Here is a 17959-nt window from a genome sequence, read left to right on the forward strand (position 1 = left end):
GCCCCGGCCCCGCCCTCCCGCCTCTGCGGGCCTGGCTGTAACTGCAGAGTGAGTGAGAAGCGGAGACAGCCTCCTCTGCGTCCTGTCCCGGCCTCCTCGACGGTGACCCAGGTGGGCCGGCGACATGAGGCTGGCAGGCGTCCTGCTGTCGCTGCTGCTACAGGCCTGCTGGGTGGCCACACAGGATGTCCAAGGCCCCCCCAAAGCCGTCGTCTTCCAAGGTGAGTGTCGGGCCGCCGCTCGGCTCTGCTCTCTGGGCCAGGGAGGAAACTGGGGCAGGACGCAACCCAAGGCCAGCATGGTGCTGTGGTGCCGTCCCCTTGTGCCTGTCCCCCAGCCAGGCCTGCACTCCCATAACCTCTTGCTGGTGGGGGACACCAATTTGGGAGACTTGTGAGGGGACCCTGAGAGGGGACACACTGCCGTGGTCCGGGCCAGTTTTTGCTGCCCCGCTGGCAGTGGGCATAATGGGCTGATGCTGCTCATTTCCTGACTCCTCGCCAGCCTAGAAACAGGGTGACCTTTGCATCCATCTTGCTGATGGCTGTGCCTTTAGTGGCTTTAGATCTAGCCTGGACACAGAAGAAGCCATCTATCTTCTCTGTCTGGTCCAGTCCCAGAATGCTGGGGTCGCAGGCTGGGTGGCACCTTGTCCTCTCCCTGTCCCTCTGTGGTCATCTTTCACACAGCTGGGTGCTGGGCTGTGGGGCTGGCTGGAGCCACTTGGGGGAGGTGGGGGAGGGGCCTCTTGCACCCAAAAAGCACAGCTCACGGGACCCCTTGGCCCAGACTGCCCAGTGGACCTGTTCTTCGTGCTGGACACCTCTGAGAGCGTGGCCTTGCGGCTGAAGCCCTATGGGGCCCTGGTGGACAAGGTCAAGAGCTTCACCAAACGCTTCATCGACAATCTGAGAGACAGGTAGGGACCCAGCCTAGTGGTGTCTCTACCCCAGGAACCAGCAAGCAGGTAGAGGCTGCCCAATCTCCACCCACATCCATCAGAGGCCTAGGGATGGAGTGGAGATTGAGGGGAGATGGAGGGAGAGGCAGCAGGCTCCTGGTGCCACCTGATGGAGGAGCAGGGGCATGCTGAGGTGGATGCATGAGCCGCACACAGACAGAGCCGCTGCACCTCTGAGTATTCTGGGGCTTGCGGGGTTGGGCCCAGCTGCAGCTGTGCCTGGGGCCCTCCCTAGTAGGCTGGGCCCTGCCTGCTGCCCACACAGGTACTAGGGCCTCTGCTGAGACTGGATCCCCTGTCCCCAATATCCCTGACCCAGGGCCTAGTAGCCCTACCCATCTTCACCTCTAGGACCACTAAGCATGTCTCTGGGTATGGGCAAAGCCCCTGTGCCCTCTGACTCCCCAACTGTACCTGCCTGCAGGCTCACAGCACTGGATCCTGGGTAGGGGTTGGGATAAGACCTGGGAGGGGCAGACAAGAGGCCTCTAGGCCCGTGACACCTCTGTGGTGTGTGGGGGGATGGGCTCGGCCACCACAGGCTCCTCCCCTGATATCCCCACCTTTCTGGTCCTCTGACCTCACTAGCCAACTGACCCAGGCCAAGCCTCTTGCCCACCAGCAGGGACCATGGCAGCCAAAGGCACGTGTGGGACTAGTATGAACTGTTCACCCTGGGCTGGGCAGCCACAGGTCCATGGGAGGATGAAGGTGGTGTGGACAGTGACTGGGTAAGGAGTAGCTAGACAGCTGTGTGGCCTGCATAGAGTATCCTCTGTGCCTTTGCTCACGCTCCTGTGCCATTGTTTCCCTCCTGTGAAATGGGGCAGAGCCAACTGCTGTACCATCCCTATAGATGCCCAGGATTCAGCTTGGCCACCTCAGCCTAGCAGAGCCACTGGACCCACCGAGGGGTCTGTTTGGACCTGGCTTCCTGCCCCTGACTCAAGTTCCTAAGGGCCCAGGATGCCCAGTCATGTGGGCTGGGCTGGTCTCCAGGGCAGGGCTGCCATCCCAGCTGCAGTCTGGCCTGGGCCTATGCCCATGTGAGACCTTGGTGGTCAGCATGTCCTCACAAGCACCCGCTGGCCGGTCTCCACAGGTACTACCGCTGCGACCGCAACCTGGTATGGAATGCAGGTGCACTGCACTACAGCGACGAGGTAGAGATCATCCATGGGCTCACACGCATGCCTGCCGGCCGCGATCAACTCAAGGCTGAAGTGGATGCTATCAAGTATTTTGGCAAGGGCACCTACACAGACTGTGCCATCAAGAAGGGGCTGGAGGAGCTGCTGGTGGGGTGAGTGGCACCTTGCCCACCCCATTCCCCCACCGTCAGGCAGCATGCTCTGTACTTTCAATACTCTTATGGCCTATGCTGTACTTTCAGTACTCAGGTCAAAGAAGAAAATCCTCGCCCATGTGGCAGAGGCCAGCACTGCCCCACACTGGCCTAGGTTCCCTCCTGGTCCCCTTGCCAGGCCCCAGGAGGAATTGTAGGGAGGGCCTCACACTGCTACTCCCCCAGGGGCTCCCACCTCAAGGAGAACAAATACCTGATCGTGGTGACTGACGGGCACCCTCTGGAGGGCTACAAGGAGCCTTGTGGGGGCCTAGAGGATGCCGTGAACGAGGCCAAGCACCTGGGCATTAAGGTCTTCTCTGTGGCCATCACACCCGACCACCTGGTGAGTGATGCCCCCCTGTGCCCAGGTTGCAGGCTGACCCTGTCCTGCCCACTCATCTTCTTACCCCACACGCCAGGAGCCACGCCTGAGCATCATTGCCACTGACCACACGTATCGGCGCAACTTCACAGCAGCAGACTGGGGACAGAATCCTGACGCTGAGGAGACTATCACCCAGACCATCGAGACCATTGTGGACATGATCGTGAGCACCTACCACGACGGGGTTAGGGTGACTGTGTCCTCAGGAGGTAGTGACTCAGTCTTCCCTCTCATTTCAGAAAAACAATGTGGAGCAAGTGGTAAGACTTCCCTAGCTGCCCTCCTAAGCCCATGGGGGTGCGTGACAGGCACCTACTGAGGGCATGTGTGTCCCTCTGGGGCACACATGTAGGAGCATATCCAAGCATGTATAAGAGCATGTCTGGGCACACATCCTGGTGTATGCAGGTGGGAGTATGTCCGAGCATATGTCCTGTGCATGTATGTGAAATTCTGTCTGTGCATGTGTCCTGTGTATGCGTGTGGGAAAGTATCCAGACACATGTCCTATACATGCCTCTGGCAGTTACTCTAGCTGCATGTTCTAATGTAAAAGTGTTCCAGGCATGTGTCCTTATGCATACATGCGGAAGCATATTGAGCAGGTATCAGTGCACACATGTGAGAACATGTCCAGGCGTTTGTTCTGTGCACACATGTAAAAGCATGTCCCAGCATGTGTCCTGTGTCTGGGTATGGGAGAGGGTCCTAGTATATGTGTGTGGGAGCATTCTGGGCATGTGTCCTATGTGCACATGTGAGAGTACATCTGGGCACCTCTCCTGTGCACACATGTGGGAGCATGTCCAGACGTGTCCCGACACCCCACCTTCCACCTCTGACCATCTTCTGTGCCTCCCTGTAGTGCTGCTCCTTCGAGTGCCAGGTGAGTGTGGCTACCACCCACCACCCTCAGCCCATGCCCTTTCTGGGTCAGGGCTGACGTCCCTCACATCTTTCAGGCTGCCAGAGGACCTCCAGGGCCCAGGGGTGACCCTGGTTACGAGGTGAGTGGTTGCCCTGGCTCTATTCATGGGGACACAGGGCTCCACCCCATGTGTACTGTCCTGCATATCTGCAGGCTGGGCATCCTGAGTCCTGTAGGAGGTCCCAGTGGAGGCCAGGGCTGTGGCCTGGCCTGGGGCTGTGCCTCCATGGCCCAGCAGGCTGCCCAGGGCCCCTGGTCCTTTCAAGACCCAAGTGCTTCCGCCTGCTTAGATCTGGGAAGTGAATAGCCTACACGTTGGGGTGTGAAATGTGAGGCTCACAGCCATGTGACCCACATAGGATGATGGGGTAGCATTCTGGGTCTCCAGATCCTGGTGGCAGAGCTGCATGTCCCTGAGGATCTGGGGCAGAAGAGTGCTCTGGTTGGAGGGGGCCAAGTAGTCCTCAGGTGAGGATCATGGCTGAGGATGTGTGGGGAGAAGGCCAGAGCCTAGGACAGGCCTGGAGCCACTGGTTCTGCACACCTACGTCCCTGTGTCAGCTGCATCCCCATTCCCCTTTCTGGAAGTGGGTAGAATTGCCCCTGACCTGTCTGCTCTGTCCTCCAGGGGGAACGTGGAAAGCCAGGCCTTCCTGGAGAGAAGGGGGAAGCCGGAGATCCCGTGAGTATCAATGCACAGAAGGGGTGCAGAGAAACTCCCAGAGCTATGGCTGGGGGCCAAAGTCCCATGGCAGCGCATTCAACAGGAAAGGAGCTGGACCAGGCTCAGACCTCTGCTTTGGACTTGGGCCAGACCCCTCAAACTTCCTGCCCTCTGCCCTCACCCCATCTAGTTACCTGTCCCCTGCCCACTCCTGTCCCTTGCCCCCTCCCACTTCTGTCCCCTGCCCCTTCCTACTCTTATCCCCTACCCCCTCCCACTCCTGTCCCCTGCCTCCTCCCACTTCTATCCCCTGCCCCCTCCTATTCCTATCCCCTGCCCCCTCCCACTCCTGTTCCATGCCCCTTCTCTGGACCATCACCTCTGGGACCTTCATAACAGGCCATGCCCTGGATGTTCTCTGTGTCCCTCCAGCTGACTGTGACCTGGTCACAGTGAGGGGAGGCTGGGAAGATGCGGGTATCTGACCATCCCTTCCTCTGTTCCAGGGACGACCTGGGGACCTCGGGCCTGTCGGGTACCAGGGCATGAAGGTGTGTGTCCCCTGCTCTAGGGAAGCCCATGGGGGTCTATGAGGCGGGTGAACAGCGCTATAGCCATGATACCTACTCTCCCAATCTCTTCTGTTTGCAGGGAGAGAAAGGGAGCCGCGGGGAGAAGGTGCGCTTCTCCTTCCTGGACGCTGCTGGGACCCCCATCTGGGAGACACGGCTGGGTGGACCCCTCACTGCTACCTCTTACCCCGGAGAATGAGGTTGACCTGGGGTGGACCCTGGGGTCAGTGGGAGCTGGCATGGCACTGTTTTCTTCCACAGGGGTATCCTTGCCCTCAGGGTGCTCTCAGCTCAACAAGGCCTCAGACCCCACACCTAGTCCAAATCCCCAGCAGGGTTGGACATCCTTAGATTTAGGGCAACTTTTTGTCCATGGGGAGCCTGGCCAGGTGGGCCTTGGCCAGGTGGGCCCACCTCACCCTTCTACTAGGCAGAATTCCTGCCCCTACCCTCACCCTCTCTTTCTGTCTCCACAGGGCTCCAGGGGACCCAAGGGCTACAAGGTAAGTGTGGAACATGGTGTCCCCAGCAGTACTATCTGACCTTCATCTGACCTTCACCTGACCCTTCATTTTGTCTTGTTACCTCACAGGGAGAGAAGGGCAAGCGTGGCATCGATGGGGTGGATGGCATGAAGGTAACCGGGGATGCTTGGGGTGCCAACCTAGGGTTGCTTCGTGGGCACAGCAGTGACATAGCAGTGACAGGAAGATGAGCCAGGTCAGAAGATATATCCTGCAGGTCTTCATTGCCTTACTCCAGGTCCCAGTGAGCCTCAGTGGATCCCAAACTACCAGCTGAGTTCCTGGTTCTTGGGCAGGGTGTCCCATGAAGGCATGAAGGGCAGAGCTGAGGACTAGTGGCTTCCCACCTTCAGCTGCCCCTGATCACCCAACCACCTGATCCTGTCCTTCTCTTCCAGGGGGAGACAGGGTACCCAGGACTGCCAGGCTGCAAAGGTTCTCCAGGATTCGATGTAAGTCACTTCTATCCCTGGTTTGGGGGCCATGGTTTTCAGGAATGTGGCCCTGGCCCTTTCTGCTTGTCAGGCAGTGACTCATCAGAGGGCCCTGGGGACCTCTGCCCACTGTGACCTGACATTGTGTCTTCTCACCAGGGTGTCCAAGGACCCCCTGGGCCCAAAGGAGATGCTGGTGCTTTTGGATTAAAGGGAGACAAGGTGAGTGATGTGCAGCCTCAAAAGCAGGGGCTTCGTGTACACGGAGCTCAGGCCCAGATGTTCCTGGGGCCAGGTCTCCACTGCAGGCTCCCACGCGGCAGGCAGGGAGTGACCAGGTCTGGGGCTACAGGCTGCCACTAACGCCAAGGGCCCTGCCACCCGCTAGAGTGGCAGCCAGTTAGAGCCGGGACTGAGCAACCACTGCACACCCCACAGCCAGGCCTCTACCTGATCCTCATCCCTGGAACTGGGACCTGAGGGAGCATTCCATCCTCATGGCTGCCAGCAGGCAGAAGAGGGCAGGGTCTTGGAATCCAGCCTGTGTCCAAGGCTTCCACTGCTATTTTTCTGGGGCTTCAGGGTGGGCAGGAATACCAGGCAGGAGCTGGGCTTTGCCCTCACAGAGCCATCAGAGATCTGGCCAAGGACTTCAGGCCCTGTCCTCAGGTCTGCAGCGTAACTTCCAGGCCTGACTAGGTAGAGCTTTGGGCTCAGACTTCCAGGTTTGGGCTGAAGTGTTCTGGGCAGTTTCTGTGCAGGTAATGGTGGTTGTGGTCACAGAAGGCCTGGGATTCATATGGCTGTGGTCAGAGTGGCCCGAGGTCTGATGAGGACTCTGGGCACGGGGTCCCTGGGCCCCAGGGTGACCTCATGGCTGACTGCAGCATCTGTGACCCTGACCTTCCTCAGGGTGAGGCTGGAGCCATCGGAGAGCCCGGAAGGCCTGGAAGCTCAGGGCCACCTGGAGACGAGGTGAGGCCAAGTGGGTAGTGGCTTTGTGCATGTGGGGTTTGGTCAGGGCTACACAGTGATTCTACGTTTGTTGTCCACAGGGCGAACCTGGAGAGCCTGGCCCCGCAGGAGAGAAAGGAGAGGCTGGCGATGAGGTGAGCTGGCATCCATCCCTCCTGAGCCAACAGGCTAGTATACACACTGACACTGGCATCTGTTCCTCTTACAGGGGAATGCGGGACCGGATGGCCCTCCAGGAGAGAGGGTGAGTTGGGCTGTGGTGTCCCCACCAAGAGTCACGAAGGAGGCCACCTAACCTGGGCCGGGTCTATCTGGGCCCCACAATGGCACCCAGAGGCCAGAGCAATTCCTTCTGGCCCGGAGCCAGCCAGCTTCACATGGATCTTCTCCTCACAGGGTGGTGCCGGAGAGAGAGGACCCCGTGGGACTCCAGGTGTTCGAGGACCAAGAGGAGACCTGGTGAGTCTGTCTTGATGCTGGGTCATGGCAGGTTCAGGACCATGGACATGCCACACAGCCCCCTTAGGGTCTGGGCTTCAGCACCTGCACCCCACAACACAGCCCCAACAGAGCCCAAGCCCCAGCTCTTGGCCCCTCCTCCCTTGGAACCAGGGCAAGGAGAGCAAAGCCAGATGTGGCTTGGGTATGGTCCCCACCCTCTCCTACCCTTGTGGCTTTGTCCCTAACAATGTACTTCAGTGGCATCCCCAGCAACCACCCCTGTACCTGGCCACCCGTGCAGCCACACAGAACTGTGGCTTCCTGATCCCATCTACCTGACAGCCCTCACCAGCTGCTGTGAGGCCACCTCTGCAGACCCTGTTCTTAGGGAGGCTCCTCCTTGGTGAACTATTGGATTGAATCTGAATGGGGAAGACCCAGGGCAAGCTGCTCAGAGAGCCTTGAGGCAGAGACCCACAGCACCTTGGTGGGAGCCTGTTTGCCTCCCTGGTCCAGTCTATCCCTGAGGGGTTGCTGGGCTTTCTATCCTCTGACCCAACAGTGAGGTTTTGCTGGACTGGGGAAGCTGATAAGGAGGTGGTCTGAGAGTGCCCAGAGCTTCATCACAGCCCAGCCCTCATCCCAGTTGCCACTACATCCTGTCCCAATGAGGTCACCCCAGTCCCTCGTGCTGTGGCCAGAGATGCTCCAAAATGGGGCTATAAGAGAGCCAGGGGCATCTGGAGTGGCCCTGGCCTCATGATGAGTTCAGCCTGCTCTGTGTGGCCTCTGAGGACAGAGCTGACGCAGAGATTGAGACTGTGGGCCTTCCCTGGCCAGGCCAGAAGTAGGTAGGTCGGAGGGAAGGAAGGATGAGGAGCAGTCTGGTGCCCTCACAGGCAGCAGTTCTGCCCGGCTCTGGCCCACCAGTCCCTACCACCCTCCTTGTCGGTTACCTCCACCACCTGACATGGGCAGCTGTCCATCCACCCTGAGGAGTTTGCTGGTGGCTGCCCTGTGACCTGACCTCCACTCATAGGCTTTTATCTCCCCAGGGTGAAGCTGGACCACAAGGTGACCAGGGACGAGAAGGCCCCATTGGAGTCCCTGGAGACCCAGTAAGATGCCTCCCACACCAGCTGAGTCTTTGGCCTGGCAGCTCACACATAGCTCAGAGCCATATTGGCCCCCAGCAGTCTGGGGCCACTTCCCATGGGACACCTCCGAAAGGGCTGCTCCCGAAGACAGTGGGGTCCCCACAAGAGGACTCAGATGAGCACGCAGCTCCTGGCCACCTGGGCTTAGACTGTCAGCCCTGGACAGAGAGCACCTCGGGTTGCAGGTGGAGAAGATGAGTGCTTCGACCAAGGGCAAGGTCACTGGGTGACCTTGGTCCTGGGCAAGGCTGCTGGGGGAGATGTGGGAGTGTGCAGGATTTGGAGTCATTTGAAGGCTGCAGGATTGTAAGTGTGGGTGAGGCCTTCCAGTGACCACGCTAGGGAGGGGAGAAGAGGCTCCTGGTTCACAGCAGGGTCCCCAGGGGCAGGATGGTCCCTGGAGGTCCAGGAATGAGTAGTGGGGAGGAAAGTGTGACTTCAGAGAGGCTCCAGGGAAGCACCAGCTTCAAACAGCAGTGAAAATGACGACATGGGCGGGAGTCCCACAGCAGACATTTCTGGGCCTCCTTACACATCTGCAGTCTGGGCTGAAGACTGGCAGGATGGTCCACCCTGGGACACACGTGGCCCACCTTTGAGACCAAGGGCAGCCAGTGTCCTGATGCCCTCAGTGGCCTGTGAGGGAGACCATGGGGCCTCTGTGGAGCCAGAGGCAGAGCTTAGTAAGCCTCTGAGGGTGGATGCAGCATTGACCCTGGGGAGGATCAGCCATGTGACTTCACCCAGTGAGCGAGTGATGTCACTGAAGAAACAGCCCTGGGCAGGCTCCCCAGAACAGAGCCATGTCCCAACTTTGTTAGAGGAAGGTCCATGGGAGAGCCCCTGTAGCCCACAGGTGGCACCCAGGGATACGAAGCTCCTCCCCACCTCAGGCTTGAGCCTTCAGCATTCTTAGGTTGGCTTCCTTCTTCAGTCTTCCTAGAACTGTTTTATGAATGCTAGTGTACAGGGTGCATGTGCAGGTGTGTGTGTGTGTGTGTGTGTGTTTGCCTGTCGTTTTCAGGCCATGTCAAGCAGTGGCCCTTAGTGGTCAGCATGGTAGTACCTTGCCCATTCAGGGCCTTCTGCTCAGTGTCCTGGTGCTGCTCGGAAGGGACTCACTGAATGCGCCTCCCCAGGTACACAAGATCTGTCCCTAGTGTTTGCCCCACAGAAGAGAATCCTATAATAGACACTGATGTCTGTCCACCATCCATGTGTCTGGCCAACACCCACTTGCCTGACACCTGTCACCATTATCACCCATCACCATCTCTCTGTCCAGCTGTCGCCTACCCATTATCCATAAATCTGCATACCACCCACCTGCCCACACCCCCACCACCTGCAACCCATCCACAGCTGCGTCACTAGGTCAACCCTCAGCAGCAGAATTTCAAACAATGTGTGTGCCTGTGTGTGTGCGTGTGTGCATGTGTTGCCATCTGCCAAATAATTCTACAAGAAAGAGTCCCAGCCTTCCTACCCTCTCCTGGAGAGTGGAGGACACCACATTGCGCTGACACAGGATGTCAAGATTTCCAGAGTGCTCCTTGCCCAGCTGTGCCCCCAGCAGCTGGTACCACCGTCAGGGGGAACCAGCTCCCGCAGTGTGTCCTGGACTCTGGGCCTGGGTGTTCCCTGGCCATCCATTGTATGGTTTCATTCTGCTCATTTTCTACTTGACCATTTATTGGCTTGGTGAAGATCTCAGCCTTGTGTCACACGACCGCACAAGTCACCCACCACTGTCCTGTGCATGTCTGGAGTAGATATCAAAGGCAAGAGCAAGATGAAGCCTGGCCTGGCACTTGGGAGTGGCAAGTTAGCCCTCTGTCCTGCCTCTCGGCCTCCCTGTGAGCCCTACCTTCCTGTCCCCCCACCAAGTTCCAGGAACAATGATAGCTGTGTCACTGTCACCTGCTCAGATGGCAGGGAAGCCCCAGAGTGATGCCCTGTGGCCAGTGGTTGGCTCTGTGGGCAGCTGGGCCTGGTCATCCAGAGCTGTGCGTGAGGTCACACCAGAGCTGTCCAGGCCGGGCTGAGGAGACGAGCCATAGCACAGGTGATGCTGTTTCCAAACATGGCCCTCACTGCTGTATGGCCAAAGCAGAGGACATTTCTTGGAAAACTTAGGCTTTTCCAAATCATGTGAAAACATAGTTAGTTTGGAAGCCCAGGAAGCACAGTGGGATACAGGCCCTGACTTCCCCCAAAGGAAGCTTTGAGTCTGCACCCAGTTCTGGGAAGCAGACACACAGGACACCCACCAGACTCACCTGGTCGTGGCAGGCAGGCCTCCTTTGTTCTCCTGGCATTCTGCCTCTCATCCCTCGGGGCTGCTCTCACCCCCAACCCCAAGCTGGGAGGGAGGGGAATACAAAGGATAGTGAGTGCACGCAGGCTGGAGGAGTCCCGGGCCCAGGGAGCTGGCTGCATGCGTGTTCTGTCAGGGACAGTGACGTCACCTGTGCCTCAGGGCTGGGCTGGCTCAGGGACAAGGTGTTAAGGACAAGTTGCAAGCAAGCAATGCAAGGGGTGCCAGCCATGGCTTTCTTTGGACATTTTCCTGGTGCCAGGCCCCAGGACAGATTTGTAATCTGGCAAACCTGGAGGGTATAGGGCCCAGTGGCAGGCAAAATGAAGATGTCCCAGCTTCCTTCCTCGATCCCCAGGGTGTTCGGTGCTCAGGACTCAGCCAAGGGCTGAGCATGGGAGCTTCAGGGTAGGGGACAGCACTGGAGACCAAGGGTGCAGGGACTGCCCGCAGGGATGTTGTGGCCTCGTGAGGCACGATAAATCCTCAGAATGTCCAGCTGGGGCCACTGCAGGAGCAGGGGACCCTGTGAGGGGACCAGGCAGTGGCCTGTCCACTCCTAGAGTTGTCCCATCACTGTGTGGCCAGGGATCTGTGAGGAGAGGTGAAGCTTCCAGCAAGTGGGGTCCATAACCTGGGGTCCAGGATGGTCATTGCCCCTGGAGGGATCCTAGAGAGGGCCACCTTGGGATGGCATGTGGAAATCCCACCTGGCATTAGTGCCCAGTGCCATAAAGGGCAGCCCAGCAAAGTCTTCTAGGGACAGTGGTCTCCACATGTGCCCCAGCCCTGGGGATATGGGGTGGGGCAATGTGAGGACCCTCAGCTCAGGCCTGGGCAGTATAGAGGGCTGAGCCTGGGGCAGTGAGGCCTGGGGTCCCACCATATCTCCATTCCTCAGGGTGAGGCTGGCCCCATCGGACCTAAAGGATACCGAGGTGATGAGGGTCCCCCAGGGCCTGAGGTAAGTGCTGCCCCCACCCCATCTTCCTGGCCCAGAGGAATATACTGGCCAAGTACCCTGTCCAGCACTTCCCTACCCAGAGGCTCTGTGCCCCACCCCACACTGCTTGGGACTTGGCTGTCATCCCTTCCTCTCCTCAGGGTCTCAGAGGAGCCCCAGGACCTGCTGGACCCCCTGGAGACCCTGGGCTGATGGGCGAGAGGGTGAGTATGGGGAGCATGGCTATCTTCTGGGAGGGTCTGCTAGGTCCAAGGCTGCATGGACATCAGGGAATTCCTGAGGGTGAGGACATTTCTGGCAAGCCAAGCCCAGAGAGGGACGTGGGACACTGGGGAGGGAGCCCGGTATCCCCATTGGCTCCTGGTAATAGCAATCCTGCTCTACTCCCCAGGGTGAAGATGGCCCCCCTGGAAACGGCACCGAAGGCTTCCCCGGCTTTCCTGTGAGTGTTTCCAGGCCATGCCTGTGCCTCCCTGCTGCCCCCACCCCAACCACCTGGCACTCAGTGCTGGACCTGGCAATGTAGCCTTGATCAGAGTCCACCAGGCTCTGGTGTAACTGATCCCTGTCTTCCACAGGGCTATCCCGGGAGCAGGGGCCCCCCGGGGCTGAATGTGAGTACACCCCACCTCCCTCTGCCCAGCCAGGCTTGTATACAGACACATACATGCATACACATGTTGACATTTACACACGGCACATATGTGTGCCCACATAATGTTTACATCCACACACATGCACGTGTGCAGGCACACAGTGACCACGTGTTCCCTCCCATTATGTCAACATTCATACTTGAGAATCATGTGTGTATAGACAGGCACACATGCTCCCCACACATGCAGACACAGTGCCCACATACCCACATGTGCCCAGTGTCCAGCCACATGCACAGTGCCTTCTCCCTGACTCTACCTCCCAGATGCCATAACCTGTTCTGTCACTCACAGGGCACAAGAGGCTACCCTGGCCTCAAGGGGGATGAGGGCGAAGCCGGAGACCCTGGAGAGGATGTAAGTGGGGTGGGGTGGGACAGGGAGCCGTGGTGACACCAAGTCAGCCCGGCTTTCTGGGCGGGGATGTGGCTGCCTGGGAAGGGAGACAGCACCTGAGGACTCATGACTTCCTGTTGTTTTCCTGCAGAACAATGACATTTCACCCCGAGGAGTTAAAGGGGCAAAAGGTTACCGTGGTCCAGAAGGTCCTCAGGTAGGTGACATGCTGCACCCCAGGCCCCAAGACCTCACAGGGTGGGAGACTGATGGGAATTTGGTGGGCTCCGTGGGGGTGGAGGGAAACACCATGCCTTGTGGACTGGTGCCCACCAGAGGGACATCACCAGGGCAAGGGTGACCTCTGCAGGCAGCAAAGCTAGGCCCAGGATGGCTGCAAGACCCTAGGCCAGCATTCCTGTCAGGCCATCGGATCAGTTAGCACTCTGCCCAGGCAGTGGCTATGACCCCCATGGAAGGGGATGACCAGCTGGGATGGGAGAGGTCACTGACCCATGGTGGCATCCTTGCTCAACCTTGTCTGTCCTTGCCCTGACAGGGTCCCCCAGGACACGTGGGACCACCTGGGCCAGACGTAAGTATTTTCTGCAGACAGGCCTGTGAGGGGCTCATCTGTAGGATAGCTGTGGGAAGTCTGGGGACTGTTGGGGCATGAGGTGACAACAGGACGTGAAATGGTAACAGAGAACATGGCTACAGAGACACAGGATGACCATGGGGCACTGGATGACCATGGGGGCACAGAATGACCACAGGGGACACAGAGGACTATGGAGGCATGGGATGGCAGCAGGGGATACCACTGTGGGGACAGTGGGAGCCATGCATGGAGCTGTGCCCAGTGGCAGGCTCTGCTGGGTAAATCCCACATACCCTGGGATGGATGTGAGATGCCCCTCCTCACCCCAGTCCATGGGAGTCCCAGGGTGACAGCGAGATCCCAGGCCAGAGCCTGACTTCTTGTGTCCTCCATCTAGGAATGTGAGATTTTGGACATCATCATGAAGATGTGCTGTGAGTATCTTACTGGGAGGAGAGGTCCCTGCCAGCCCCTTCTTGTGCCCCACAAGGACCTCTGGTCACCCTGGGGGCAGGCAGACCCTGGCCCTTCGTGCCATATACAGGGGAGCACTGAGCCACACAGTCCACTGAGCCTGCTGGGACAGACTCTGGGCAGAGTCTGGGGTGGGCAATCATGAGCAGCCAGCCACACTGAAGCCCCTCTCTCCCCTCCTGTCCAGCCTGCTGTGGTGAGTGTCCCCATATGCTGGGCCCCCAGTACTTCAGACCTTCAAGCAGAGGACCCTGCGGTGGAAGGAAATCCCATCAATGCAGCAGATCAGTGGCCACGTCCTCACTGCACTGACTCCTGAGACCACTGGCAAATGCCCTCTTGGGCCATGGCCTGCATGGCCTGGGGCACCATCCCTGCTGTCCTCTTTCCACAGCAACTCAGAGAGCCACCTCACAGGGCAGAAGCCAGCCTGGTGCTGCCCTGTCTGTTGTCCTCAGGGATCGGCACTGGGGGTAGGGGGTGGAGTAGGAGCAGCTGCCCCAGTGTGCTCAGGCAGGTGTGCAGCCGAAGGCTGAGGCTACCCCTGCCACCTGCCTGCAGAGTGCAAGTGCGGCCCCATCGACATCCTCTTTGTGCTGGACAGCTCTGAGAGCATCGGCCTGCAGAACTTCGAGATTGCCAAGGACTTCATCATCAAAGTCATTGACCGGCTGAGCAGGGACGAACTGGTCAAGGTGAGGACATGGTCTCTGAGCCAGCAGGGCCAAGCGTCCAGGCTCCCCACTCAGGATGTCTGTGTGGCTCTGGGGCTCACCCTGGAGGAGGGAACCTGCTGCCCTGAGGGAAGGCCAGGTGGGGTCCAGGGACCTCCAGAGCTCAACACATCCCTCACCACAGTTCGAGCCAGGACAGTCACACGCAGGCGTGGTGCAGTACAGCCACAACCAGATGCAGGAGCATGTGGACCTGCACAGCCCTAATATCCGGAATGCCCAGGAGTTCAAGGAGTGAGTGGGTGCCACCCACAGCCCCGGGACGAAGGTGGGGTGCTCTGGCCTCCAACCTCACCTGGCCCCTCTGCTCACAGAGCTGTCAAGAAGCTACAGTGGATGGCAGGCGGCACATTCACGGGTGAGGCGTTGCAGTACACCCGGGACCGGCTGCTGCCACCCACCCAGAACAACCGCATTGCCCTGGTTATCACCGATGGGCGCTCAGACACCCAGCGGGACACCACACCCCTCAATGTGCTCTGTGGCCCCAACATCCAGGTGGGCAGCCTCAAGACCCCAAAAGAGAGGCTTCTCCTTCAGGAGAGGCAAGGTCATGGGCCACACTGATGGCTCTCACTGTCCTCTGCAGGTGGTGTCCGTGGGCATCAGGGATGTGTTTGGCTTTGTTGCGGGCTCCGATCAGCTCAATGTCATTTCCTGCCAAGGCCTGTCACCCCAGGGCCGGCCAGGTATCTCCCTGGTGAAGGAGAACTATGCGGAGCTGCTGGAGGATGCCTTCCTGAAGAATATCACGGCCCAGATCTGCATAGGTGAGCCACACAGGCACTGCTCAAGATGACACAGTACCCTCTAACACTCAGGAGCCCTGCTTCAGGGGCACGGCCACCCCACTGGCCCACACTGCCTTACTCAGTGCCCCTGGCCACTTGTGGCTCATCTCTAGGCCTCCGCCCCGCAGTCAGGCAATGAGCATGTGGGAAATAGCATGGCTAAACATGCCTAGCCTGCAGGCTTCCCTCTTCCTCGAAGCCTTAGTGTCCCCATTCTCAGAGAGGCCAAGGCTCTGCCCGACCTCCTGGTGGGTTGGGAGTGGGGCAGGAAGTAGTACCTGGGACCCTGGGCATTACTGCATGGGTCACGGTGGTTCACACTTGGGTCTTCTCCTTACAGACAAGAAGTGTCCAGACTACACCTGCCCGAGTGAGTAGTGGGCTGGTGCAGGGTGGTGTCCACGAGATGGGGCAGTCTCTGACTGCCTTCGCCATGGGGGTGGCCTCATGCTTACAGCTGCCCACCCTGTTCCACAGTCACGTTTTCCTCCCCGGCTGACATCACCATCATGTTGGATGGCTCGGCCAGTGTCGGCGGCCACAACTTCGAAGTCACCAAGCGTTTTGCCAAGCGCCTGGCAGAGCGCTTCCTGTCAGCAGACCGAGAGGACCCCACAGCAGACGTACGTGTGGCAGTGGTACAGTACAGCGGCCCAGGCCAGCAGCGGCCAGGGAGGCCAGCCTTGCAGTTCCTGCAGAACTACACAGTGCTAGCCAGCACCGTTGACAGCATGGACTTCTTCAATGACGCTACTGATGTCAACAGTGCCCTGAGCTTCGTGACACGCTTCTACCGTGAAGCCTCCTCAGGCGCGGCCAAGAAGAGGGTGCTGCTATTCTCTGATGGCAACTCACAGGGAGCCACAGCAGCTGCCATCGAGAAGGCTGTGCAGGAGGCACAGCAAGCGGGCATCGAGATCTTTGTGGTGGTGGTGGGCCGCCAGGTGAATGAGCCACACATCCGGGTGCTGGTCACAGGCAAGACGGCAGAGTATGATGTGGCCTTTGGAGAGCGCCACCTGTTCCGTGTGCCCGATTACCAGGCCCTGCTCCGCGGGGTCTTCTACCAGACGGTCTCCAGAAAGGTGGCACTGGGCTAGGGCCATAGGTACTCAGTACACCAGGATGAGCCTCCCAACCCTACCCACCAGAACCAAACAGAAAATGTGACTCAAAGTTTCCAGATTAGCTACACGTTTTTAAAGGGAAGGTTAGAAATCCACACAGACATGCGCATTTTGAGTAACCTCCCCCTTGGTGTCTGTGGGGGGTCTGTGTCTGTGTACCCCTCCTTCACTGGACTCGCTTGCCCCTCAGCCACCTCTAGGACCTCCCTCTGATGGATCCCTCACTATCCCTTCCTAGTTTCCTCCCACTTACAGTCAAAGCAGACCCTGCTGCTTGCTCAGGTGAGACGCTGAGCTGTGGGTCATTTTTGGAAAACCAAGGTCAAGGTCAAGAGGATTTTTCAAACACAAAGTATGAGGGGGTCAGGTCCTCCCACAGGAGGACTGGCTTTGCCAGTTGTCTACACAGACCCTGGTCCCAGACCTCAGACCTCTGTGGCTCAGGCTGGGAGACACTGGCTCTGACCTTGGTTCTCACATCCCTAGAGCAAAGGTGCTGCCTATGAAGGCCCCACACTGATACAAAGGCCTAGACTGGACCAGATGGCCAAAACATTCTCAGAAACAACTCAAAACTATTTCTCCTCCAAATAGTGGCTAGTCTTGTGTTTCATTGAAGATTCTTTTTATGTCTATTTTATTCCTACTCCTCCTGTGTTTTTTATTGGTCCTGTCCATGTCAATGGTCTCTGCTAATAAAAGTTCCCACTTTTCTCTGTGGCTCTTCCCTGTCTTCTGTCCAACCCTGGCACTCTTCCTGAGAAGCTGGTGGCCAGCATGACTCTCCCACACCCAGCCAGGGTGTACTGCCTCTGTTTTAGTCACCTCATCTCTGGGGCAAAAGACCTCTGTACACAGAAGAGGTTTATTGGCTCATGGTTTTGGAGGTTTCAGTCCCTGGTCTGCTGGCTTGAAGGCAGAAATATCTGAGTGAAGGATGTTGTGGAAGAAAGCTCCCACCTCATAATGGCCAGAAAGCAGAATGAGCAGGACAAGAGACCCAGAAAAGAAGGGACTACAGACAAGATGGCCCTTCCAGGTCTCATCCCATGACCTCCTTCCTTCAGCTGGGCTAACTTCCTAATAACATGTTCAGCTATGCACTCACCAATAGATTAAATCCACCAATGAGGTTATTAGCCCTGATGCAATCACCTTCCAAAAGCCCCACCTCTGAACACCTGAGACTCGGGTACATTTGGATCCATACCATAAGACCGTGGACACTTCCCATCAACATCTTGGAGGCAGATATGGTGACATGAAGACCTCACCATGCCTGTAGGCCGAGGTAAAGGAAGTACCCAGTGTATCAGGCCACAGGATTAGAACCCAACCAGATTAAACACCAAAGGACCAGCGTTCACAATATCTTGATACTAAAATGCTCCAGAAGTTGAGAAGGGGAATCAGGGTCCATAAGTCTTGAAGGAAGATACTAGGGAGGGTGGACTGTTCTGAGAACAAGTTCATAGTTGGCATTTAGGGCCTTGGACAGTGGTCAAGAGGTGGCTTCTGGCCTTGGAAGGGCTGAACAAGGAAGTAGAGGCCACATGAAAGCCGATCTGGA

The 17959-nt window shown here is 58.0% G+C and overlaps 1 protein-coding gene across 1 annotated transcript; it reads left to right on the forward strand.

Moving 5' to 3' along the window:
• Window positions 1–17103, forward strand: Col6a1 (collagen type VI alpha 1 chain). The gene is made up of 35 exons (XM_004631810.2): window positions 1–221; window positions 790–919; window positions 2064–2264; window positions 2493–2652; window positions 2729–2857; window positions 2934–2954; window positions 3560–3580; window positions 3657–3701; window positions 4251–4304; window positions 4793–4837; window positions 4938–4964; window positions 5335–5361; window positions 5451–5495; window positions 5781–5834; window positions 5976–6038; window positions 6729–6791; window positions 6872–6925; window positions 7000–7035; window positions 7188–7250; window positions 8288–8350; window positions 11608–11670; window positions 11811–11873; window positions 12062–12112; window positions 12249–12284; window positions 12621–12683; window positions 12814–12879; window positions 13222–13257; window positions 13661–13697; window positions 13925–13933; window positions 14299–14432; window positions 14596–14705; window positions 14786–14969; window positions 15061–15241; window positions 15603–15632; window positions 15740–17103. The coding sequence occupies exons 1-35, from the start codon at window positions 125–127 to the stop codon at window positions 16360–16362; spliced, it is 3084 nt and encodes a 1027-aa protein (XP_004631867.1). The 5' UTR covers window positions 1–124; the 3' UTR covers window positions 16363–17103.
• Window positions 17104–17959: the final 856 nt, after the last annotated feature.

This window comes from Octodon degus, unplaced genomic scaffold, assembly GCF_000260255.1.
Source record: "Octodon degus isolate 3935 unplaced genomic scaffold, OctDeg1.0 scaffold00045, whole genome shotgun sequence".
NCBI lineage: Eukaryota > Metazoa > Chordata > Mammalia > Rodentia > Octodontidae > Octodon > Octodon degus.

What these genes read in the sequence shown, in the direction of transcription:
- Col6a1 (XM_004631810.2), top strand. Translation starts at nt 125, where the DNA reads ATGAGGCTGGCAGGCGTCCTGCTGTCGCTGCTGCTACAGGCCTGCTGG. An exon ending in CTGGAGGAGCTGCTGGTGGG is followed by an intron (nt 2,265 to 2,492) that starts GTGAGTGGCACC and finishes CTACTCCCCCAG; the next exon opens with GGGCTCCCACCTCAAGGAGA. An exon ending in AGACCATTGTGGACATGATC is followed by an intron (nt 2,858 to 2,933) that starts GTGAGCACCTAC and finishes CTCTCATTTCAG; the next exon opens with AAAAACAATGTGGAGCAAGT.